The sequence below is a fragment of the Amblyraja radiata genome, chromosome 15 (genome assembly GCF_010909765.2).
Source record: "Amblyraja radiata isolate CabotCenter1 chromosome 15, sAmbRad1.1.pri, whole genome shotgun sequence".
Taxonomy (NCBI): Eukaryota; Metazoa; Chordata; class Chondrichthyes; order Rajiformes; family Rajidae; genus Amblyraja; species Amblyraja radiata.
Genome location: NC_045970.1, coordinates 35955743 through 35976140, shown reverse-complemented (window position 1 = coordinate 35976140; position 20398 = coordinate 35955743). Strand labels below are relative to the sequence as shown.

The 20398-nt window shown below is 45.7% G+C and overlaps 1 protein-coding gene across 1 annotated transcript in view; it reads left to right on the top strand.

Annotated features, from left to right (window-relative positions):
- Window positions 1-473: 473 nt before the first annotated feature.
- Window positions 474-20398, top strand: part of slf2 (SMC5-SMC6 complex localization factor 2) — an 81144-nt gene continuing 61219 nt past the window's right edge. The window contains exon 1 of the mRNA XM_033034463.1: window positions 474-692. Within this exon, the coding sequence (XP_032890354.1) occupies window positions 658-692 (35 nt within the window). The 5' untranslated portion in view covers window positions 474-657. The remainder of the gene's footprint in view (window positions 693-20398) is intronic.

Genomic DNA, 20398 nt, shown 5'->3' with positions numbered 1-20398 from the left:
TCAGGTACAAATTGAGCGCAAAATCTAACAGGCACGCATTCAAAATGCCATCAGAAATGGACGTGGAGTTGTCGCTTGGTTCGCAAAACAGATAAAGTAGTGCAAAACAAAAGTAAGCACTTAATAAGTAACTCGTACAAAACTAGTGACGAGCTATTTAGCGCAACCGGGTATTTGAAATAAAGCTGAAATTATAAGACATAAGAATGCAATGTATCGCTAGGACTTAATGCAACAACAACATTGCACAAATTGAGATTACAAAATCGACAGTCGGATTTAAATCTATGTTTTTTTGCGCTTTTGCACAATGTCGTGGTCCGGGGCGAAGCTTTTAAAAGGGGAACTAGGCGCCCCGCGCGCTGCATTGCGGGAGTTGTAGTCCGCTACTCTGGGGTTGGCGAGGCTGCGCAGTGGGCGCCGCGGCCGTGTGGGACTACAGCTCCCAGCGGCCGCCGCGCTAGCCCGCCCGCCTGCCTGCGCTGCGCTGTAGCCGGGAGGAGGCCGGCGGTGCGGTTGGGTTGAAGGTTCGCAAACGGGAGGCGGGAACCGAGGGCGAAGGCAGGAAATAATACAAGGCGGGATTCAAAAACAAACTCCCGGCGGTTCGGCGAGGGGGGGGATGATGCGGCGCGGTTTGTGGACCAGGCGGGGGCCATGAAGCAACGCAAGCCGCTGGTTCCCGGCAAAGGGTGAGGACTGGGCCCAGGCTGCGGCCACGGCCTTTCTCCGCTTCTACACTCACTGCGCGCTGGGATTCAGATCTGCCCTTCGCCCCCTCTCCTCCCTCCCTCCCGCCCGCCGTGAATGTTCACAAGCCGCGCCCTCCCGCCTACTTCCTTCCCCTCGGCCGCTCAAACTCTCGGTTCTCACCCACCTGCTTCCGCAGTCTGTGTCCGTCACCACCAGGCGCTGCTCCCCCCCCAAGTCTTTGACGATCATTTGTGCTCCCCTCCCTTCCCCTTGACGACCAGCTTGTCATTTGTGCTCCCCACCTCCAGATCTCCTTGACGACCCAGGCACTGATCACCCCTCCTCTGGCGATCATCTGCGCTCCCTCTCCCACCTCCCTCGACAACCAACTGTTTCCCCCACCCATCTCCTTGACAACCAGGAGCTGCCCCCCCCCCCCATGTCCTTGACGACTAGGCAATGAATCCAATTTCCCTGGCAACCATTTTTGTCCCCCCCCCCATCGCCTTGACAATCAGATGCGTGTCTACCCCCCCCCCCGTCTCCTTGACGACCAGGCACTGAGACCCCCCCCCCCTTCCTTGACTTTGACAACCGTTAGTGTGTTCCCTCTCTCCTTGTCCCGTTGACAAATCAGGTGTGTGTTCCCTCTCTTGTCTCCTTGACAAATCAGGTGTCCCTCCCCCAATGTATTTGACGATACACATGCCTTCACCTGCATACCCCTCCCCCCTCGCCTTAATGGCCACGTGTCACCCTGTGCCCCCCCCCCCCCCAATCATCCCTCCATCTCTGACGACTAGGTGTGCCCCAATCTCCTTGATGACCAGGTACAGAGCTCCATCTCCTTGACAACTAGATAAGCCCCCTTGTCTCCTTGATGAACAGGTGTCTCTCTCCCCCCCCCCATCTCCTTGACATCCAGGTGAATGACCCTATCTCCATCTCCTTGATGACCAAGTGTGTGCTCATCTCCCCCCCCCCCCAATCTCGTTGACACCCCTTCACTCTCTTTGACGACCAGGTGTGTCCCACTCTCAACGCTGACCTTCCTGACAACCAGGTATGTGCAGTGACCTACCTTATCTTCCTGATGACCAGTTGTGTGCCCATCCCAACCATCCCCTTGACGACCAGGCATGCATTCCCCTGCCCCCTTCCTGATGACCCAATGTGCTGCCCTAGCCATTTCCTGGAGTCATATGAAGGTCCTTCTGAGTTCTGCCCTATTACACTAATCCTACTCTGAACCAATTTTATTCTATTTAACAATTCAGGTGAGCATTGCCCTGCCTGCTACCCTGGCACCAATTAAAGTTTGTTGCACTCTTCCTGCTTCTCTATCATTCCAATTCCGACTTTAACTGCTTTTTCATCACTTCTTTGTCTCCCGAACACATGTTTTTATCCATTCTCTCACCTTGTCTACTATTTTGTACAGTCTTCCTTCCCTGATAATTTTCTACCACCCTTTTCGTGCTATCTGCCCATGATGCTCATTTATTTCCCACCACCTGCTCCCCTTGCAGCCCCCCAGAAATTGTTATCTGTTTTCTATTAATTCATTCGGAGTTCATCTTGTCACGTTGAGCCTCTGCTCTTGATGCAAACTGAAAGAGCACAAGTAAATGCGCTTTTGCCACAACACTTCTTGTGATTGGCTGACTGTCGTACAAGCACGGAGCCCTGGGGGTTGAGCTGATCACTAAAACTTGTGACTCGGGCAATTGGAACAACACTACTGAATGGCAACTGTCAGGAAGTAACATTGAAGGATTTAAGGTCTAATGTTGCCCCTTTTCATATTTGCAGCTATCGCACAGAACGCTCTTAATTTTACTTTTGTGGTTACTATGTTTTAAAAATTAATGGGTAATGTATTGCATGAATTGTTTTTTTAATGTACTTGATGGCATGCTGTTAGATAGGCAGTAATCATGCAGAACCTTGTAGAGCTGATTTTGTTTCTAAAGCTTAACTCGCTTTGGGCTTGTTTGTGTATTTTATCAAATTAGCAAGGCAGTGGAGCAATGAATGTCTGCTAAAGATATTGCGAAAGCTGGTAATGCTTTAGAGATCTGCAGTTTGTGACAATTGCTACTGCCTTTGTAACCAGGAAGCGTGAGAATGTGTGTATTTAATCAGTAATCTTGTGTTAACCCGATTTGAGTTTGCCAAAATGCTGTCTGTTGTTTTAATGCCATGGTAAAGACACCAGTGCTTGTACACACTGTTGGATACCATTTACCTATCATGTCTGGACAATTGAGTGCTTCATAGTCTGATACTTTTGTTTTACATTTTGGGAAAGAATTAATATTTATAGGAAGAATCCAGTAACATTGTTTGAATCATAATGTTCTTTTAAGACACTATCATGTCAGAGCTGAGCAGCTGTGAAATTCATGAAGCAATTGGTGGTCTCTCAGCTTTCCAAATTAATTTGTAATTTTCCTTTCACATGGCAAAATATGCCTTGATGCTTATCTGAAGTAGTTGTAGGTATAGTTTAGCGGCCCAAAGTCTATATAAAGGTAAAATTAAGAAAAGTGGACAAAGCAAATACTTTAATTAACACAGGGGAACCCATGGCAGCTCATAATATTGTGCTATGTATATACTTTGTTTAAAGAACATAAGGGGGCAGAAGTAGGGCATCTGACTCTTTGAGCCTGTCCTGCCTTTCATTAAGATCATGGCTGAGCTTCTGTCTCAGTGCCATTTTTCAATACTATCCCCATATCCCATGATTCCCTTAATATCCACACATCTTTTGATCTGTGTTTTGAATGACCAGCGAGGGAAAATATTATCCATGCACTCAAGCCTCTCACACCTTTAAATTTTATATTTTGAGCGGTCTATTAATAGTCTGTACCAGAATTTGTTCTTTATAGAGTTTTTTTTTTCCATTTTACCAATGTGCAAAGCATTTGATAGCGGAGAGCAGAAGGTTAAAAATCTCAAGGAACAAAAACAGGAAATGTTTGTGACACTCGGTAGGGGAGGCAGCTTTGCTGAAGAGAGAAGGTTTTCAGGTCATTGATCCATCGTCAGAAATTTTTGGTCATTCAGTACTGAGATGAGGAGAAATTTCTTCAACCAGTGAAATGTTTGAATTTTCTAGCATGAAGTGTGGTTTTGTCATTGACTATATAAAGGTAAATAGGCTTTTGAACATTACGTGAAATTATGGTATTTGTGTAGTAAGATTCTGAATGACAGAACAAATCTAAGGAGCCATTTAGTGTATATTCTTTTATTTCCTTTATTCTTAATAGACCTGTAACTTGACATTTCATTTTAAGATCAATTATTATCTTCATAAATTGTGTATCAGTTTTGCATGGACAAATGGCCTTGTCCTACTAATTAGTATGCAATGTGCCCCTTTCATATTGAAACACCTTTCAAGTGCCATTGGGTGCTTTTACTTCCTGATGTCTAGTTCCTGTTGTTGGCGAGGGTGTTGCAGATATTTGAGCTGAAACATTTCTGGTGTTTCGAACACTTGTTTCGATTGTTGCTTTGAGTACTTGACTTGGCTTTTGCATACCTAAATGTGGTTTGAGGGACTGTGCTGTTTAATTGGAGTTAACAATTTTATAATTATTTAATTTCAATTTGGAGTGATGACATTTCCTTTTGGTGTTAACTTCAATAGTTAGGTGATTGCATGTAATTCATCAATATTTCGATTTTGCCTTTTGGATATATCGCTGTTGGGAGGATCCGGCATTAAATTTACTGTTTGCTGTTAATTGTATCTTTTTTTACTTGTCTCCTAAATTAAATATATGTTCTCTGTCTGTCCCCAAAATCTTTCTTAAAATATCTTGAGGTCCCTGCTTCAACTTTATTTGTGGTAAGTTGATTAGAAGTTGCTAAGTCATCTGTTTAGTGAAAACATTTCTTTTAGCCTTTTATTTTTATAATAATTAACTTTCCCTCACTGATATACAGTAATTTGGTATTGTAGTATTATGATACTGGCCATCTGTGTGAATTCCATTAGTGCTTGAATTTAAATTCTAAATTGAATCGTATTCTTGATCACCTGACCGTGTGTAATTTCCCTTTTATATGAAAGAGCTCTAGCCTATCAAGTTTATCCTGATGTGAAATGCTTCATTCAGTATGATATTCTGGACTGAAAGATTTGGTTCAAATAATGTTTTTATAGCATCTCTAAAAACATTAATTTGACCTATCAAGATTTGATGCAAGTGCTTTGTTGTCTGTTTGAATAACCTTTGGTGCTACTTTGAGTAATCTGTGTCTAGTTGCGTAAAGGAAATTTAATAACGCTCTTCTCTTGTGGGTTACAAAATATCTAATATAAAACTAAATATCAAAGCTCGGCTACACATGAATTCGCCAAAGGCCGAATTTCATTTAAATTCTCAAATTCTATATTTTTCTTTTTTTTAAGGCAGCTGTTTATTCATGCCATACTTTGATATATTCTGTGTTTAAAACCACTTAAAATAAGTGAAATGTTTAATTTGTAGTTTTTGTTTGTGCAGAAACAAATTATTGTATTCAGATCTTGATTTTCAAACTGTTGCAAATTCTGCCGTCGACAGAGATAATGAGAGGTTCTAGTTCTAGATGAATTACCAATTAATTAAATGTCGCTGTTTTACGATTAAAACTTTACCAAACTGTAGGTTCTCTTTTCCCGTTGTAACATTGAAATTAAAAATACTTGAGTTTTAGGTGTTAATTTCTTCATTTCTAATTCTACTTTTTTAAGTTAAAGAATTTATCTGGAAAAGGGAGAAGATGGGAACTTGGTTTAATGTCGCAAAATAAGCTATAAAGGGTGCAGAGAAAATTTAACGAGGATGTTGGCAGGACTTGAGGGCCTGAGCTATAGGGAGAGGTTGGGCAGGCCTGGAATTTCCTCCTTGGAGGACAGGAGAATGGAGGGTCATCTTATAGAGTTGTGTAAGATCATGACGGAAAGATGCACAGAGTCTTTTACCCAGGATAGAGGACTCGAGAACCAGAGGTGACAGGGGCATGATTTAATAGGTACCTTAGCGGCAACCTTTTCACACACAAAGTGGTGGTTATATGGAAAGACCTACCTGGGAGGTTGTTGAGGCAGGTACGAGAACAACATCTAAAAGACATTGGGGCAGGTGCATGAATGGGGAAGATGTAAAGGGATATGGGCCAAATGTGGGTTGTGTTGATGGGAAATCTTGGTCAGTATGGGGTTGACGGGCCTGTTTCCGTGCTGTATGACTTTCTGTACACCTTTTTATAGTGATGTGTTCCCACAGTGCTGTCAGCATGTGCTTGCCTCACTTAATTGCTCAAAATTCCTGAAGTGAAACATCAACCCACAACGTTTTGACACACACACGTGCTGTCGTTGAATCGCTGCTGCCATCTGTGTTTTAATTACATTGCTGTGATGTACATTTATTTGGCAGCCAATACTACCAGCCAGCAGTGTGGTTAGACTGACTTCCAGTACCCTTTGACTAGCCATTCATTAATCTCACATAAGCCAAGTAACAAAGGTCAATATGCTTTACAATTGAACATCTTTCCAGCTGTGCCCAATTTATTGTTATTTTTCATCAGTTTAATTTTTTCCCCCAAATTGATTTATAGAGTTATAGAGACATAGTCATACAGCGTGGAAAAGCCCTTTGGCCAAACTTGCCCACACAGACCAACATGTCCCATCTGCACTAGTCCCACCTGCCTCCGCTTGGCCCATATCCCTCTAAACCTACACTATCCATGTACTTGTCTAAATGTTTCTTAAACGTTGCAATAGTTCCTGCCTCAACCACCTCCGGCAATATTTTGGACATATGGCAATAAAACACTCTTGGCTTCTGACTCTTGACTTGACTCTGATGTCCACTATTACCTTGGGGGTGGAGGGGGGAGTTATCCTTTAAATCTCCAGCAGGGCTCGGAATTAGCGGTTGCCCTGGTGCCAATGGCGACCTAAAGTGCTGCCGGGCAACCTAAATGCCATGCCATTTTGCCCGGCTCGGCAAGCAACCGGGACACCTATCGTTCAACTCTCAGCGGGCCTCCCTCTCTATCTCTCTCTCTCTCTCTGTCACTCTCCGTCTCTGCCCGCCTTCCGATTCCGTGTCCGGGTCTCCGCTCACTCCTCAATTGCCGGCATGGCCGGCCGCCTTACACATGCGCACTGCCGCGGCCTGCACATCCTCCCCCAGCACATGGGCACAACCACGGCCAGCACATCATCGGCCGTCGACCAGTTGCTGTGGCAGTACGCATGTGCAGGGCGGCACGTGCCATGACGACATGTGCTGCCCTGCACATGAGTACTGCCACAGCAACTGGTCGACGTCGGCCACTTTCTCCCTCCCTTTACATTGTGGGAGATCTGGCTGTCATTGCTGCCCGGTCGCCACCTCGCCGCGACCGCTGAAAACCAACACAGAATCACTCCCTGAAGCTGGAGTAACTCCCTGGAGTAACTCTTGCTTCTTGGTTTCCTAGTCCTCCAAAAATATTCCAAATGGAATTTAAACAGGAGTGGACCCACCACCAACTCCAAACTCTGAAAAATAACAGCCAATTGCATTTTATCTGTTTATTTATTGTGTGTATATATGGTCTATGGTAGGTACACAAAATTGCTGGAGGAACTCAGCGGGTGCAGCAGCATCTATGGAGCGAAGGAAATAGGCGACGTTTCGGGCCGAAACCCTTCTTCAGAGTCTGAAGAAGGGTTTCGGCCCGAAACGTCGCCTATTTCCTTCGCTCCATAGATGCTGCTGCACCCGCTGAGTTCCTCCAGCAATTTTGTGTACCTTCGATATTCCAGCATCTGCAGTTCCCTTTTGAACACTATGGTCTATGGTATATAGACACACTGAACCTTTATCTCCTGTTCTGTATTATGTTTACATATTCTGCTGTTCTGCACATGACAATAAAACTCTCTTGACTCTTGACTTGGACTTAAGCAAAAAAGGGTTCTTGGGAAATATGAGCTACCTTAAATTTAGTTGGGTCTGGTTGGGCAACTATGGTAGGGTGAAGACTATTCCATGCTTTAATTGTGCAGGGGAACTCCATGGAGCAGCCAGCATCTCTGGATAGAAGAAATTGGGTGACGTTTCGGGTAGAGACCCTTCTTTAGATTTCCTCTGTTTTTAGTTTAATTTAACGATACAGCGTGGAAACAGGCCCTTCGGCCCAGCGAGTCCACACCGATCACCCTATCCCACACATTAGCGACGTGAGTCAAGAGTGTTTTATTCTCTCACGTCCCAGTTAGAATAATGAAATCCTTACTTGCAGCAGCACAACAGAATATGTAAACATAGTACTCTGTAAGCAGTTATAAACGAGAAAACTATATATATATATATATATTTCTTTTTTTTAGTAACCAAAGTTATCAACGTATAATTTTTTGTGTGTTGGAAAATAAAATACAGTGGTACGGCTGGTGGACTTGCTGCCTCACATGCCAGAGATCTGTGTTCGATCCTGTCCTCTGACTCTGTGTTGAATTTGCACATTCTCCCTGCAAGCGTGCGGGTTTCCTCGCACATCCCAAAGACGCATTGGCTTTGTAGCTTAACTTGTCTCTGTAAAATTGCCCCTAATGTGTAGGGAGTGGGTGAGGAAAGTGGGATAACAGAACTTGTGTGAATGGGTAGACAAAAATGCTGGAGAAACTCAGCAGGTGAGGCAGCATCTATGGAGCGAAGGAAATTGGCGATGTTTCGGGTCAAGACCCTTCTTCAGACTGATGTGGGGGGGTGGGGGGGGGGGAAGAAGAAAGGAAGAGGCGGAGACAGTGGGCTGAGGGAGAGCTGGGAAGCGGAGGAGAAAGCAGGGACTACCTGAAATTGGAAGTCAACTGGGGTGTAAACTGCCCAAGTGAAATATGAGGTGCTGCTTCTCCAATTTATGGTGGGCCTCACTCTGGCCATGGAGGAGGCCCAGGACAGAGAGGTTGGATTCGGAATGGGAGGGGGAGTTGAAATGCTGAGCCACTGGGAGATCAGGTTGGTTATTGCGAACCGAGCGGGGGTGTTGGGCAAAGCGATCGCCAAGCCTGCACTTGTTCTCACCGAGGTTGATCACACGCTGAATAATCCAACCAGATTTTTGTTTGGAAGTGGAAATAAATAATAATTGCAATGTGTGAAAAGAGATGAGATACTGTATTGTAATTTTGCTGCTTGTCATTGTGGTATATATCATGTCTTGATTGGTGAATATGTTTAGTTTGTGACATTATTTGAAGCAGAAATAATATGTGAATGCTTCATTGACCATAATTCCGACTGGTAACTACGCACTTCGTCCGAGCACTTTATCGCACGTGTCATGCAAGCCGTCTTAAATGACCACCTAAACTGTCATTTGGCAACCTAAAAAGCTGCCTAGGTTGTCCGGCTGGCAACAGAGAAAAAAAGTTGTAATATTACTCTGTAGTAATATTGTTTCCTCTCATCTTAAACCAATGCTGTCTTATTTTAAACACCACAGTGACGTGGGGGAAATAATTTGGCTTTATACTCGATCTATGCCTCTCAATCTTGTGTCAGGTCACCCCTCAGCTTCCTTCAATGAAGGCATCAGGGAAAATAAACACAACCTATTCGGTTTCTTCCCATCACAAAAATCCTCCAATTCTGATTTCTAAAGTGCTGTTATAAAAATGACGTCTCTGCCCACGCAGAGAGTGACTGGCACGGATTGGCAGAGAGTAATCTGATCTTGAAATCTCTGAAAGTACACGTCAATAATGGCGTTCTCTGCATCTTAATTGCCGTCTTACGAAACATTGCCTTTTAGATACCCAGCTGCTCCAAAGTCCATTTGCTTGCAGATCTGTTATTTCTTTAGTGAGGAGATTTGGCTAAAGCTGCTTGATTCTACTCATTGAAGTCGGGAGGTGATGGAGGCTAGGGGAGCACACATATGGTCGAATTGCTGCCTCACAGCACCAGAGTTCCGGGTTCGATCCTGGCCTCGTGTACTGTCTATGTGGAGTTTGTACATTCTCCCTGTGACTGCATGAGTTTCCTCCAGATGCTCTAGTATGCTCCCACATCCCAAAGATGTACACATTGTAGGTTAATTGGCCTCTATAAAATTTGTCCCGAGCGTGTTGGAAGGAGTAAATGGTGTAACATAGAACTAGTGAATGTCGGTGAACTAGTAGTGGCAGAAGTGCCTGTTTCCATGTTGTATCTCTAAACTAAACTAAAAACGCACAAACACTCCCCTCCCCTATCCCCTTCTCCCCCTTTCGCCACCCTAGTCGTTTTACCCAGTTTCCCAGTTCACCACATTGTATCCCTCTAGAGATTATAACTTCCCCAGACATCCATGGCACCAGGGCACCTCCCTGCCTGCGGTCATTTGTTGCTGGCCCTGATTGGTCTTTTCTCACCTTCAGCTCTTCACCCCCTACTTTTCACATAGGATTTAAGAGACCTTTGAGTAAACATGTATATGGAGGGATATGGATTGTGTACAGGTAGATAAGAGATGGTCTTGACATCATGTTTGGCACAGATGTTGTTGGCCGAATTGTTTGTTCCTGTGCTATACTGCTCTTAGATGCAGAGAAAAGGTCAGAGAGGAAAGGGAAAGTATGAGAAAAGCTGGAAGGTAGGAGAGAGCACTTATATGAGTGGTATAGGTGATGATAATTAAATTACATGTTGTTAAATATTTTTACTTGGCCCCCCAGAGTGATGCATTCAAACTGATATTTCTATGCTGCTTATTAACAATATTCAGTTTGATTGGCCAGAGGATACATGGTGTTTGAGTTGGTGGGAGTTGTTCAATTTGCTGCAGATTAAATACTATTCTGATCACTGAAATTTTGGGTAAGTGCGTTATTGCTGTCTGGGTTCTATAACAGCTTCGAACATTGTTGTTGGTAGATCTGTAACCAAGTATGTTAATGCAGTTTTATGTGTATCATGAAACTTTAGATCCAATAATGATATTTGTTTAAGTGAAAGATAATATGCATTAGCTAATGTTATGCAGCAAAATGTAAGTATAAGCTTGTGGATGTAGTTTAATATGGATAGGAATAAATAATGTTATTTAAATCCCTTTGAGTTTCAATTGAGATATAAAGGATTGGAGTTTGGCTTTGAAATGACTAACTCTGAATTAAAAAGGTTGGTTTTAATTACAATTTCTACCAGATTTTTTTTTTCTTCAGTAAACATATTCTGGTTTGTAAATGATTGAATCAAGCTAAGCAATCAAATCTCAATACCAGCAGAATCCTAATTGTCCGTATCCGCACAGTGCACAGCAAATTTATTTGGATCAGCAGAGCTTAATTAACTGCAACCAATTTGATGAACAGATTATAAGATTTTCGAGATTACCTTCTTTTGTTTTATGAACGGACATTCTTTCAGAAATGCCTGAGCACATTTATTTAATATGAGCTTGTTCTGTTTTTTTTTTGGTCTTGGTATAAATGGAAGAGATTGCTTGTCTTTAGCCTGTTATGTCTGTCGATATCATACAGTGCCCTCCATAACAATAATAAACTTAAACCTGCATATCTAATTCAGATAGCCATGCGGTAAATGACATTCTTCAGTTTGCCATAACATACAGTGCCCTCCATAATGTTTGGGCCAAAAACCCATCAGTTATTTATTTGCCTCTGTACTCCACAGTTGAGATTTATAATAGAAATGGCGGCCGTCTGAGCTGGCGGCCTCCAACCTGCGACCGACCTCGAGGCTCCGGAGGCAGAGCCAGCCAGGACTCACCAACGCGAGGCTGGCCGTCTTCGAGCTGTGGCGGCGTTCGGGCGCTCCAGTGGCAGCGGCACGACTCAGCGTTCCGGTGAGGGCAGCCCGGTGCGGGGCTGGGACTGTGCTGGCTGAGATGCTCCGGTGGCAGCGGCACGACTCGGGGCTGGGACGGTGCTCCCGTGAGGGCGGCCCGGCGCGGGGCTGAGGCGGTGCTCCGGTGGCTGAGGCGGCCCGGCGCGGGGCTGAGGCGGTGTTCCGGTGGCTGAGGCGGCCAGGCGTGGGGCTGAGACGGTGCTCCGGTAGCTGAGGCGGCGTTCTGGTGGCGGCGACCTGAATCCAGGGTTCGGCCGCGGGCCAGTAGACGACATCGTCGGGAACTCGCAGGTCACAGGCTGGTGCCTGTTTTCCGGAGCTCCCGCGGCAACATCTGCGTCCGCTGGACTGGAGGGCGGCAGCTTCGACCACCCCAGGCCGCGGAGCTTGAACCGGCCCGTTCGCGGAGCTCGGTGAGCCGCGGGACTGATTACCATCGCCCGGTGGGGTATCGCCTCAGCTCAGAGGGAGAAGAGGAGGGAAGAGACGGTAACCCTAAGATTTTTGCCTCCATCACAGTGAGGAGGTGCCTGATGAACTCACTGTGGTGGATGTTAATTTGTGTTTATTGTGTGTTTTGTTGTTTATTATTACATGTATGGCTGCAGGCAACGACATTTCGTTCAGACCGAAAGGTCTGAATGACAAATAAAGGATCTAAGTCTAAGTCTACTACCATCAGCAGTTATATCATCAATGAAGATAAGTGAGCCAGTACCTTCAGCAGCCATACATGCCCAGGCCATAACACCCCCACCACTGTGTTTCACAGATGAGGTGGTATGCTTTGGATCGGGGGCTGTCCCTTCTCTCCTCCATACTTTACTCTTGCCATCAGTCTGAAATAAGTTAATCTTCGTCTCATCAGTACACAAGACCTTTTTCCAGAACTGTGGTTGCTCTTTTAAGTACTTCTTGGCAAACTGTAACCTGCCAATCCTATTTTTGCAGCTAACCAGTGGTTTGCATCTTGCAGTGTAGCCTCTGTATTTCTGTTCATGAAGTCTTCTGCGAGGGAGTGAAGCATAGGTTTACAAGGTTAATTCCCGGGATGGCAGGACTGTCATATGCTGAGAGAATGGAGCAGCTGGGCTTGTACACGCTGGAGTTTAGAAGGATGAGAGGGGATCTAATTGAAACATATAAGATTGTTAAGGGTTTGGACACGTTAGAGGCAGGAAACGTGTTCCCGATGTTGGGGGAGTCCAGAACCAGGGGCCACAGTTTATGAATAAGGAGTAAGCCATTTAGAACGGAGACGAGGAAACACTTTTTCTCACAGAGTGGTGAGTCTGTGGAATTCTCTGCCTCAGAGGGTGGTGGAGGCAGGTTCTCTGGATGCTTTCAAGAGAGAGCTAGATAGGGCTCTTAAAAATAGCGGTCAGGGGATATGGGGAGAAGGCAGGAACGGGGTACTGATTGGGGATGATCAGCCATGATCACATTGAATGGCGGTGCTGGCTCGAAGGGCCGAATAGCCTACTCCTGCACCTATTGTCTATTGTCTATAACATTGGTCATTGACAAATCCACACCTGACTCCTGAAGAGTGTTTCTGATCTGTTGGACAGGTGTTTGGGGATTTTTTTTAAATTATAGAGTGAATACTTCTGTCATCAGCTGTGGAGGTCGTCCTTGGCCTGCCAGTCCATTTGCGATTAGTAAGCTCACCAGTGCTCTCTTTTTTCTTAATGATGTTCCAAACAGTTGATTTTGGTAAGCCTAAGGTTTGGCTGATGTCTCTAACAGTTTTATTCTCGTTTCTCAGTCTCATAATGGCATCTTTGACTTTCATTGGCACAACTTTGGTCCTCGTGTTGATAAACAGCAATAAAAGTTTCTAAAGGTGGTGGAAAGACTGGAGGAAAGACTGGGTGCTGAGAGCTCTCTTATACCTGCATTAAAGAGGCAATTAGACACTGAGCAATTACAAACACATGTGAAGCCATCTGTCCCAAACATGGTGCCCTGAAATGGGGGGGGGGGGACTATGTATAAACACAGCTGTGATTTATACATGGTGAAACCAAAATGGGGGGAAAAAAACCCTTTAATAAAATCTGACAATGGGCACTTTAACCACATGGGATTTTTTCTATTACAAATCTCAAATTGCGGGTACAGAGGCAAATAAATAAATGATGGGTCTTTGTCCAAAACATTATGGAGGGCACTGTATATATTTACTCCCTGCTATGTATTGATTCCTGATTTGTATTTCAGTATGCCCACAATCATTGCTTTAATGGTTACCCATCTAGTTATTTGGAGCTTTAAGTGAATTCTGGCTGTTGTTTAGACATAGTCAACGTCGCAGTAAGAAGCTATTCGTGTTTTTGCAGTATGCATGTTTTTTAAGTCACTAGATAAAAATCCAAAGCAGAAGCTCTGCTGATTGCTTTCTTCCTTACCAGCATCTTCTCCCAATCACCTTCTTCCCCAGCTTAGAGATTTGTCTGCAAAGCTGTTTCTGTCTGAGAAAAGGTCCTGACCCAAAACATCACCTATCCGTGTTCTCCAGTGATGCTGCCTGACCCTGAGTTACTCCAGTATTTCTGTTTTTTCTTGGTAAACCAACATCTGCAGTTTCTGGTTTCTAAATATTTGTCTGTTACTAAAAAACAATATTTAACTACTTGTATGTTTGACACCAACTCTAAATATGATCTTATTTTAATCATACAGTTAAATGACATAACACCTCAGATAATGAATGCTAAAATCATTAAAGGAGCTCTGTTTTATGCTCATTTTTTTTGCTCACCCCTCTGAATGCACTTATCCCTTGAGTGCATTCTAAACCCATCTGTCTTTCTCTCCCACCAGATTATCTTATGTGAATGATGCAACCGTTTGCCATGCCTGATTCACGTTCAGTTGTAGTTTATGTGAATGATGCAACCATTTGTCATGCTTAACTCCAGTTCAGTTGTAGCTTGTGTGAATGATGCAACAGTTATGCTATATTCATGTTCAGTTGATCACCTGCAAAATTGGCAAATTACAGAGACGGGTACGTTAGTGATGCACTGCCAAAATGTCAGTGATGGCAATATTGCAGGTGACATTTTATAAACGGACAAATTATATTAAAAAAAATAATTGATTGATATTCTACCTTTTACTATTGCTTCAATTCTGGATCATACTTGCAAGGGTATGTCTTTCTTGCCAAATGATTAGTGCATTCTCAGAACAATTGGATGATTATTCCAAGACAACAGAAGGTTCAGAGACTGTTGAAGCCTGTGATCATTTATTTATTTTTGAATCTGTTGGAATAAACAAGAAAGCGACTTGCTTTCCGAGTTCAAGATTATTTCTAAGTGGTTGTTTTCTGCCAATGCTGCCTTCGCTTTTGTTACACTGCTATAGCAGCTGTAAACAAATAATTCCCAGAAGAACATTGTGGTAGAAAGTGATTGCAACACTGAAGATATTTTCTTCAGTGTTGCAATCACTTTCTACCACAATGTTCTGGGAATTATTAAAGTATTAAAATAATATTTAGTTTCTTTCATTTCAGTGGATTTGTGCTGCGGAGAATGCATGCTAACTTTATTAATACCTGGTATCTGATATCTCATGACTTCTATACCAGCTCTCCCCAAGTTGTGAACAATACATTGCAACAGAATTAGTGTAATTTATAAGGGTGTTGTGTCTTGGATGCGCAGAGTAATGGAGCATGAAGTATTTGTTGACATTCTAACAGTGATTTTACATGCAAGGATAAATATTATTGGAAATTCAATTTACTCGCATTTTTGTCAACCATGCTTCAAAAAACGAAGTGATGCTATTGTTTGGGTAAGGCTGCATGGGGTGGTAGGTTAAATGTATGGAAAAGAACAGGTACAGGTGCACAACCTTTTATCCGAAAGCCTTGGGACCAGACACTTTTCGTAATTCGGAATTTGTCGGCCTTCGGAATGGAAATTTTTTTGCGTAGATTTTAATGGCTGGCTCAGTGGTAGAGTGCTCGGCACATATCCGCAAGGTCTTGAGTTTGCGCCTTGATCCCGTCAGTTCCTCGGTCGCGAGTTTGAGTCTTCAATGTAGTTTTTTCTTGCAGAATAAATGTCTGTATGAAATGCAGTGTGTTGAATGAATTCCTGAATTTGTAAATGTGACCGCAGCATTGAATCACCTCTCGCACTCATTTCACCCTAGCGGGGCTACATGCCCTTAGGCGGCCTAAGGCGACATTTTCACACTCTTATATCCGTGTGCAGCAGAGGCGACGTGCGTTTGGCGCCAAACGTGAGCTTTGGCGTGCCATGTTTAGCGCCAAACATGAGCTTTGGTGTGCAGACGACATCCTGGAAAAAATGTCCGGTTTCTTCCAGGTAGGCGATATACCCTCCCGGGCAATATACCCTCCACTTCTCTTTTATGAAGGGGATTTAGTTCCCCTTTCTTCCAGGACCGACCGGAGGTTCCGCTGTCACCTCTGCGGGCCACCCTCGGTGAACGCTCACTCAACTTTGTCTTGGGATTCCTACTCTCCCGCGCAATGTACCCTCACCTTCTCTTTTATGAATGGGGATTTAGTTCCCCTTTCTTCGAGGACCGACCGGAGGTTCCGCTGTCACCTCTGCGGGCCGCCCTCGGTGAACGTCCTGTCTCCCTGTCCCTGGAATAGTAGGGGGCGATCAAACAGCACAATACCCCCCTCCAACTCCAGAGGAATCCGCTCCCCGATGGGCCGCTACGGCGACAAGTGGCAGTTCGCCCACAGCCCGAGCTGCGCCCCCCCCAAGAACAAGACGTACCTGGAGCGGGGCTGGGCTGGAGTTGCTGATCTGGGATCTCCGTGCTTGCAGTGGGCCTGGGGGTCGGTGTCCCGATGAGGGGGCACAGCTCAGGCTGTGGGCGAACTGCCACTTGTCGCCGTAGCGGCCCATCGGGGAACGGCTTCTGGTGGTCCTGACGTCTCCGGCCAGTTTGCAGTTTTCCTCTGGAGTTGGAACGGGGCTGGGCTGCTGCTGGCTGTGGGTCTCTGGGATCTCCGTGCTTGCAGTGGGCCTGGGGGTCGGTGTCCCGATGAGGGGGCGCAGCTCGGGGAACGGCTTCTGGTGGTCCTGACGTCTCCGGCCAGCTTGCAGTTTTCCTCTGGAGTTGGAACGGGGCTGGGCTGCTGCTGGCTGTGGGTCTCTGGGATCTCCTTGCTTGCAGTGGGCCTGGGGGTCGGTGTCCCGTTGGTCCTGACGTCTTTGGTGACTGTCACTGACCTGCTGGCATTGCCGACGTGAAGACAGTGCAAAGCCCCCGCGCCGGTGCAATGGGCGGGGAGCTGGGGAGGAGAGGGAAGGGGTCACACACATGGCCGGGAAGCAGAGGGGTGTAGGTGGGGTGAAATTGAAGGGAGCGACAATCTGCTGCTGCCTGCCCGCTGAGTTAAAACGTTCCCACGCAAGACTCACGATACACTGTGTATCGTGAGTCTACCGTGGGAACTTTTTAACTCAGCGGGCAGGCAGCAGCATATTGTCAATTATTAACCCTCCCGCGCAATATACCCTCACCTTCTCTTTTATGAATGGGGATTTAGTTCCCCTTTCTTCGAGGACCGACCGGAGGTTCCGCTGTCACCTCTGCGGGCCGCCCTCGGTGAACGTTTTCAAGGACCTTTCTTCAAGGACCGAAAAAATGTCCGTTATTCGGAGGTTTTCGTTATTTGGATCTTCGGATAAAAGGTTGTGCACCTGTAATGGATTTGAGGTATTTTGGAGATGTTATGTAAGTTTTGTGCTCTCATGTTGCAATATTAAGCATATCAGGACCCTGTAATATACCAGTGCTGTTTTATTTGCCATTGGGATATTCAAATGTATCTTCCATTCTTGGTGTTTGGACAGATCCTTCTGCTTGACTCTTCAGGAAGATACAAGCAGAAATTTGAAATACGCCATGGGTCATCCAGCATCAGTTAGTAAAAAGATGTCAGTATTAAGGGATTTAGAGCAATGATGGAAGTGATGAGGAGAAGTAGTAAGCAGAAAGCTCCTCAAGTCTGTTCCACCAGTCAGTGATATCGTGGCCGATCCAATGGTATAATTTAGAGATAGTGTGGAAACAGGCCCTTCGGCCCACCTAGTTCACGCTGACCATCAATCACATACACTAGCTCTATGTTATCGCACATTCGCAACCTACACACTAGGGGCAATTTACAGAAGCCATATTACCTGAAAACTTGCACGTCTTTGGAACATGGGCGGAAACTGGAGCACCCGGAGGAAACTTGTGTGCTCATAGGGGAAACAAACTAACTCAGCAGAGACAGCACTGGTTGTCAGGATTGAACTCTGGTCTCTGGCGCTGTGAGGCAGCTGTTCTACTGCTGCACCACTGTGCCCTCCCCAAACTACTGTCCCACTTATTTCCAAAATCCCTGATCCCATTGTCGTTCAAATATCTGTGCGCAGAAACTACAGGTTATCATTCCAATTTATCCTTCCAAAATGGATAACCTTGGGTTATGCAGCATTATATTCTATCAGCTTACTTTCTTGCCTGTCCTGTACCTATTTGAAAATCTCAAAGAGCCATGACTGTCCCTCAAATCTGTCTTAATTGAGTGATTCTATTCCAAAGACTCACACACTCTGACCATGCTCTCACCTCACTGTTCCCATTGGGAAAGAGGTACAGGAGCTAGAGAACCGTGACCTCCGGGTTCATGAACAGTTTCTTCCCATCAACCATCATGCTCTTGAACAAACCTCGCCACAACTCTGCCTCAGCACTGAACTACTATGAACTCTGCACTGCCAAGATTACACTGTGTGCTATGGCTTTCACAATCATGGTCTGGTTTACGAAAAATAACTGAATTTATTGTATCTGTTTGTTGTGTTATTGCTTTTAATAAGCCTGTAAAACCGCAGCAAGTAAGAAGTAAGAATTGGTCTTGTCTCAGTCCATAAACACTTTTGACATCCTTTGTGTCCCCTAGTTATCTATATTACTAAAAGTCTGATCTTGACCGCTTTTGGCCCGCTGTGCTGCAATTTCCGAGAGAACGCCGCCACCTACGGCCGTCATTTCTGGCCACCTTGCTCAGAGCCCTCCTCCGCCTTCCAGGACCGGAGGATTTTTCCCATTGATGAAAAATCAGAGAGATATTAATGTTTAAAAAAAATTCCCCATTCTCTCTGCTGCCCCAGCTGGCGGCAGGGGGGAGGGGGGAGGGACTATAAAACCCGAAAGTGTCGTGCCTCACTCAGTCTCTGCCAGACCCAGGAAGCAAGAGGGTCACGGCTCTGAGCTGTGAATAACACTGAACGCAAGTCTACTCCACGAGTCCCCTTGATGTGGCTGCTGCCAAATTGTTTGCCTTTTTAAAGAAGTTTGTGTTCACAAAATGAATTTTGGTTGTCGGGTGGCTGCTGCCCCACTGGCGAGCAATATTTGAATTGGTGGAGAGGTGGAATATTGCGTTGGTGACCAGCCCTCCCGTGTGATGCTGGGACCCAACGGGTCTCACTTAGTCTAGTATGTATTAGAAACATTGCCAATCTACTATGCCAATCCCACTCAGGTTTCTGAATGGCTCAAGAAAATTACCTCTTATTCTGCTTAAATCCAGTGATTATGGGTTCAATCTCATTTCAATAGTCAACTGCTTCATCCCAGGACTAATGGGCCTGTCCCACTTAGTCGACTTTTTAGGCGACTGCAGGAGACTATGCAATTGCCACATTGTCGCCACATGTTCGCGGGTGTTTGCAGGGTAGTCTGGTAACTAGTCGCGGCCTCATTATAGTCGCCGTAAACTTTTCAACTTTAACAAATTAGCGGTGACCAGAATGAAGCCGCCATGGAGAATAGTGAGAATTCTTGTGCCGTGGGTGCAGTGGTAGGGGGTTGCCAGGAAGTCGAAGGTTCTCTGGTAGGTTATAGCCGGTGCTGACCGGTGAATTTCATTAGCTCATTGGGAAAAAAAACATAAGCAGTAGTTTTCAGAACCAAGGATAACCGACCGGTAATGTTAATGTCCGCCGAGCTTCACAGCCTTGTATTTCTGGCTTCTTAAACGTTTTCTCCAATCCTTCACCTCCCCCCCCCCCCCCCCCCCCCCCCCCCCCCAGGAGTAGGTAAAATTGTGAGGGGAGAGCGCGGAGGATGACAGTGAGGTTGAATGGGGGGGACCTGTGCAGGATGGATGGGGGGGAGCAGTGCAGGATGAAGGGGTGGGAGCAGTGCAGGATAGATGGGAAGGGGGTTCAGCACAGGATGAATTGGGGTACCAGTATAGGATTGATGGGGAGTGGCAGGAGAATCAATGCAAGGTGGATAGGGAGATCAGTGCAGGATGAATAGATTGGGGGGGTGGGGGACACACAATATCTTGGTGGCATGCGCACACTCACAAACACGCGCGAGGCTTCGGACGCTCAATCCAGCACTAAATGCAGCTCAACTCTGCCTGTCTCGCCTGGTAATGCCTGGACTGATGACATATTTCCTGTAAATCCAGGCAGGGATAACCTGGCAGGACAGGCAGAGTGAGCTGGGTTTAGCGCTGCTTCTCTGCGCTGGCTGTGGGCCTGGAGGCACCGCTCCCGTCTGACTCCTGACGCCTCTGGCCACCCGCAGGCGTGGGGGGGCTCTCGGGTCGGGACGGGGATGGTCCAGTGACGGTTTGGCAACGATTGCAGCGCCGGTGACCGGGATCGATCCTGACTGCGGTGCAGGTCTGCCGAGAGTGATTTGGCTCGTCTCCCTCCTCCAATCACCGCGCTCTATCCTCAGTCGCACCACCCTCCCCTTCCCCCCCCCTCCCCTACTTCCGTCTCTGACCGACACCTCCCTCCTCCAAGGGTTTGTTTTGAAAGCGC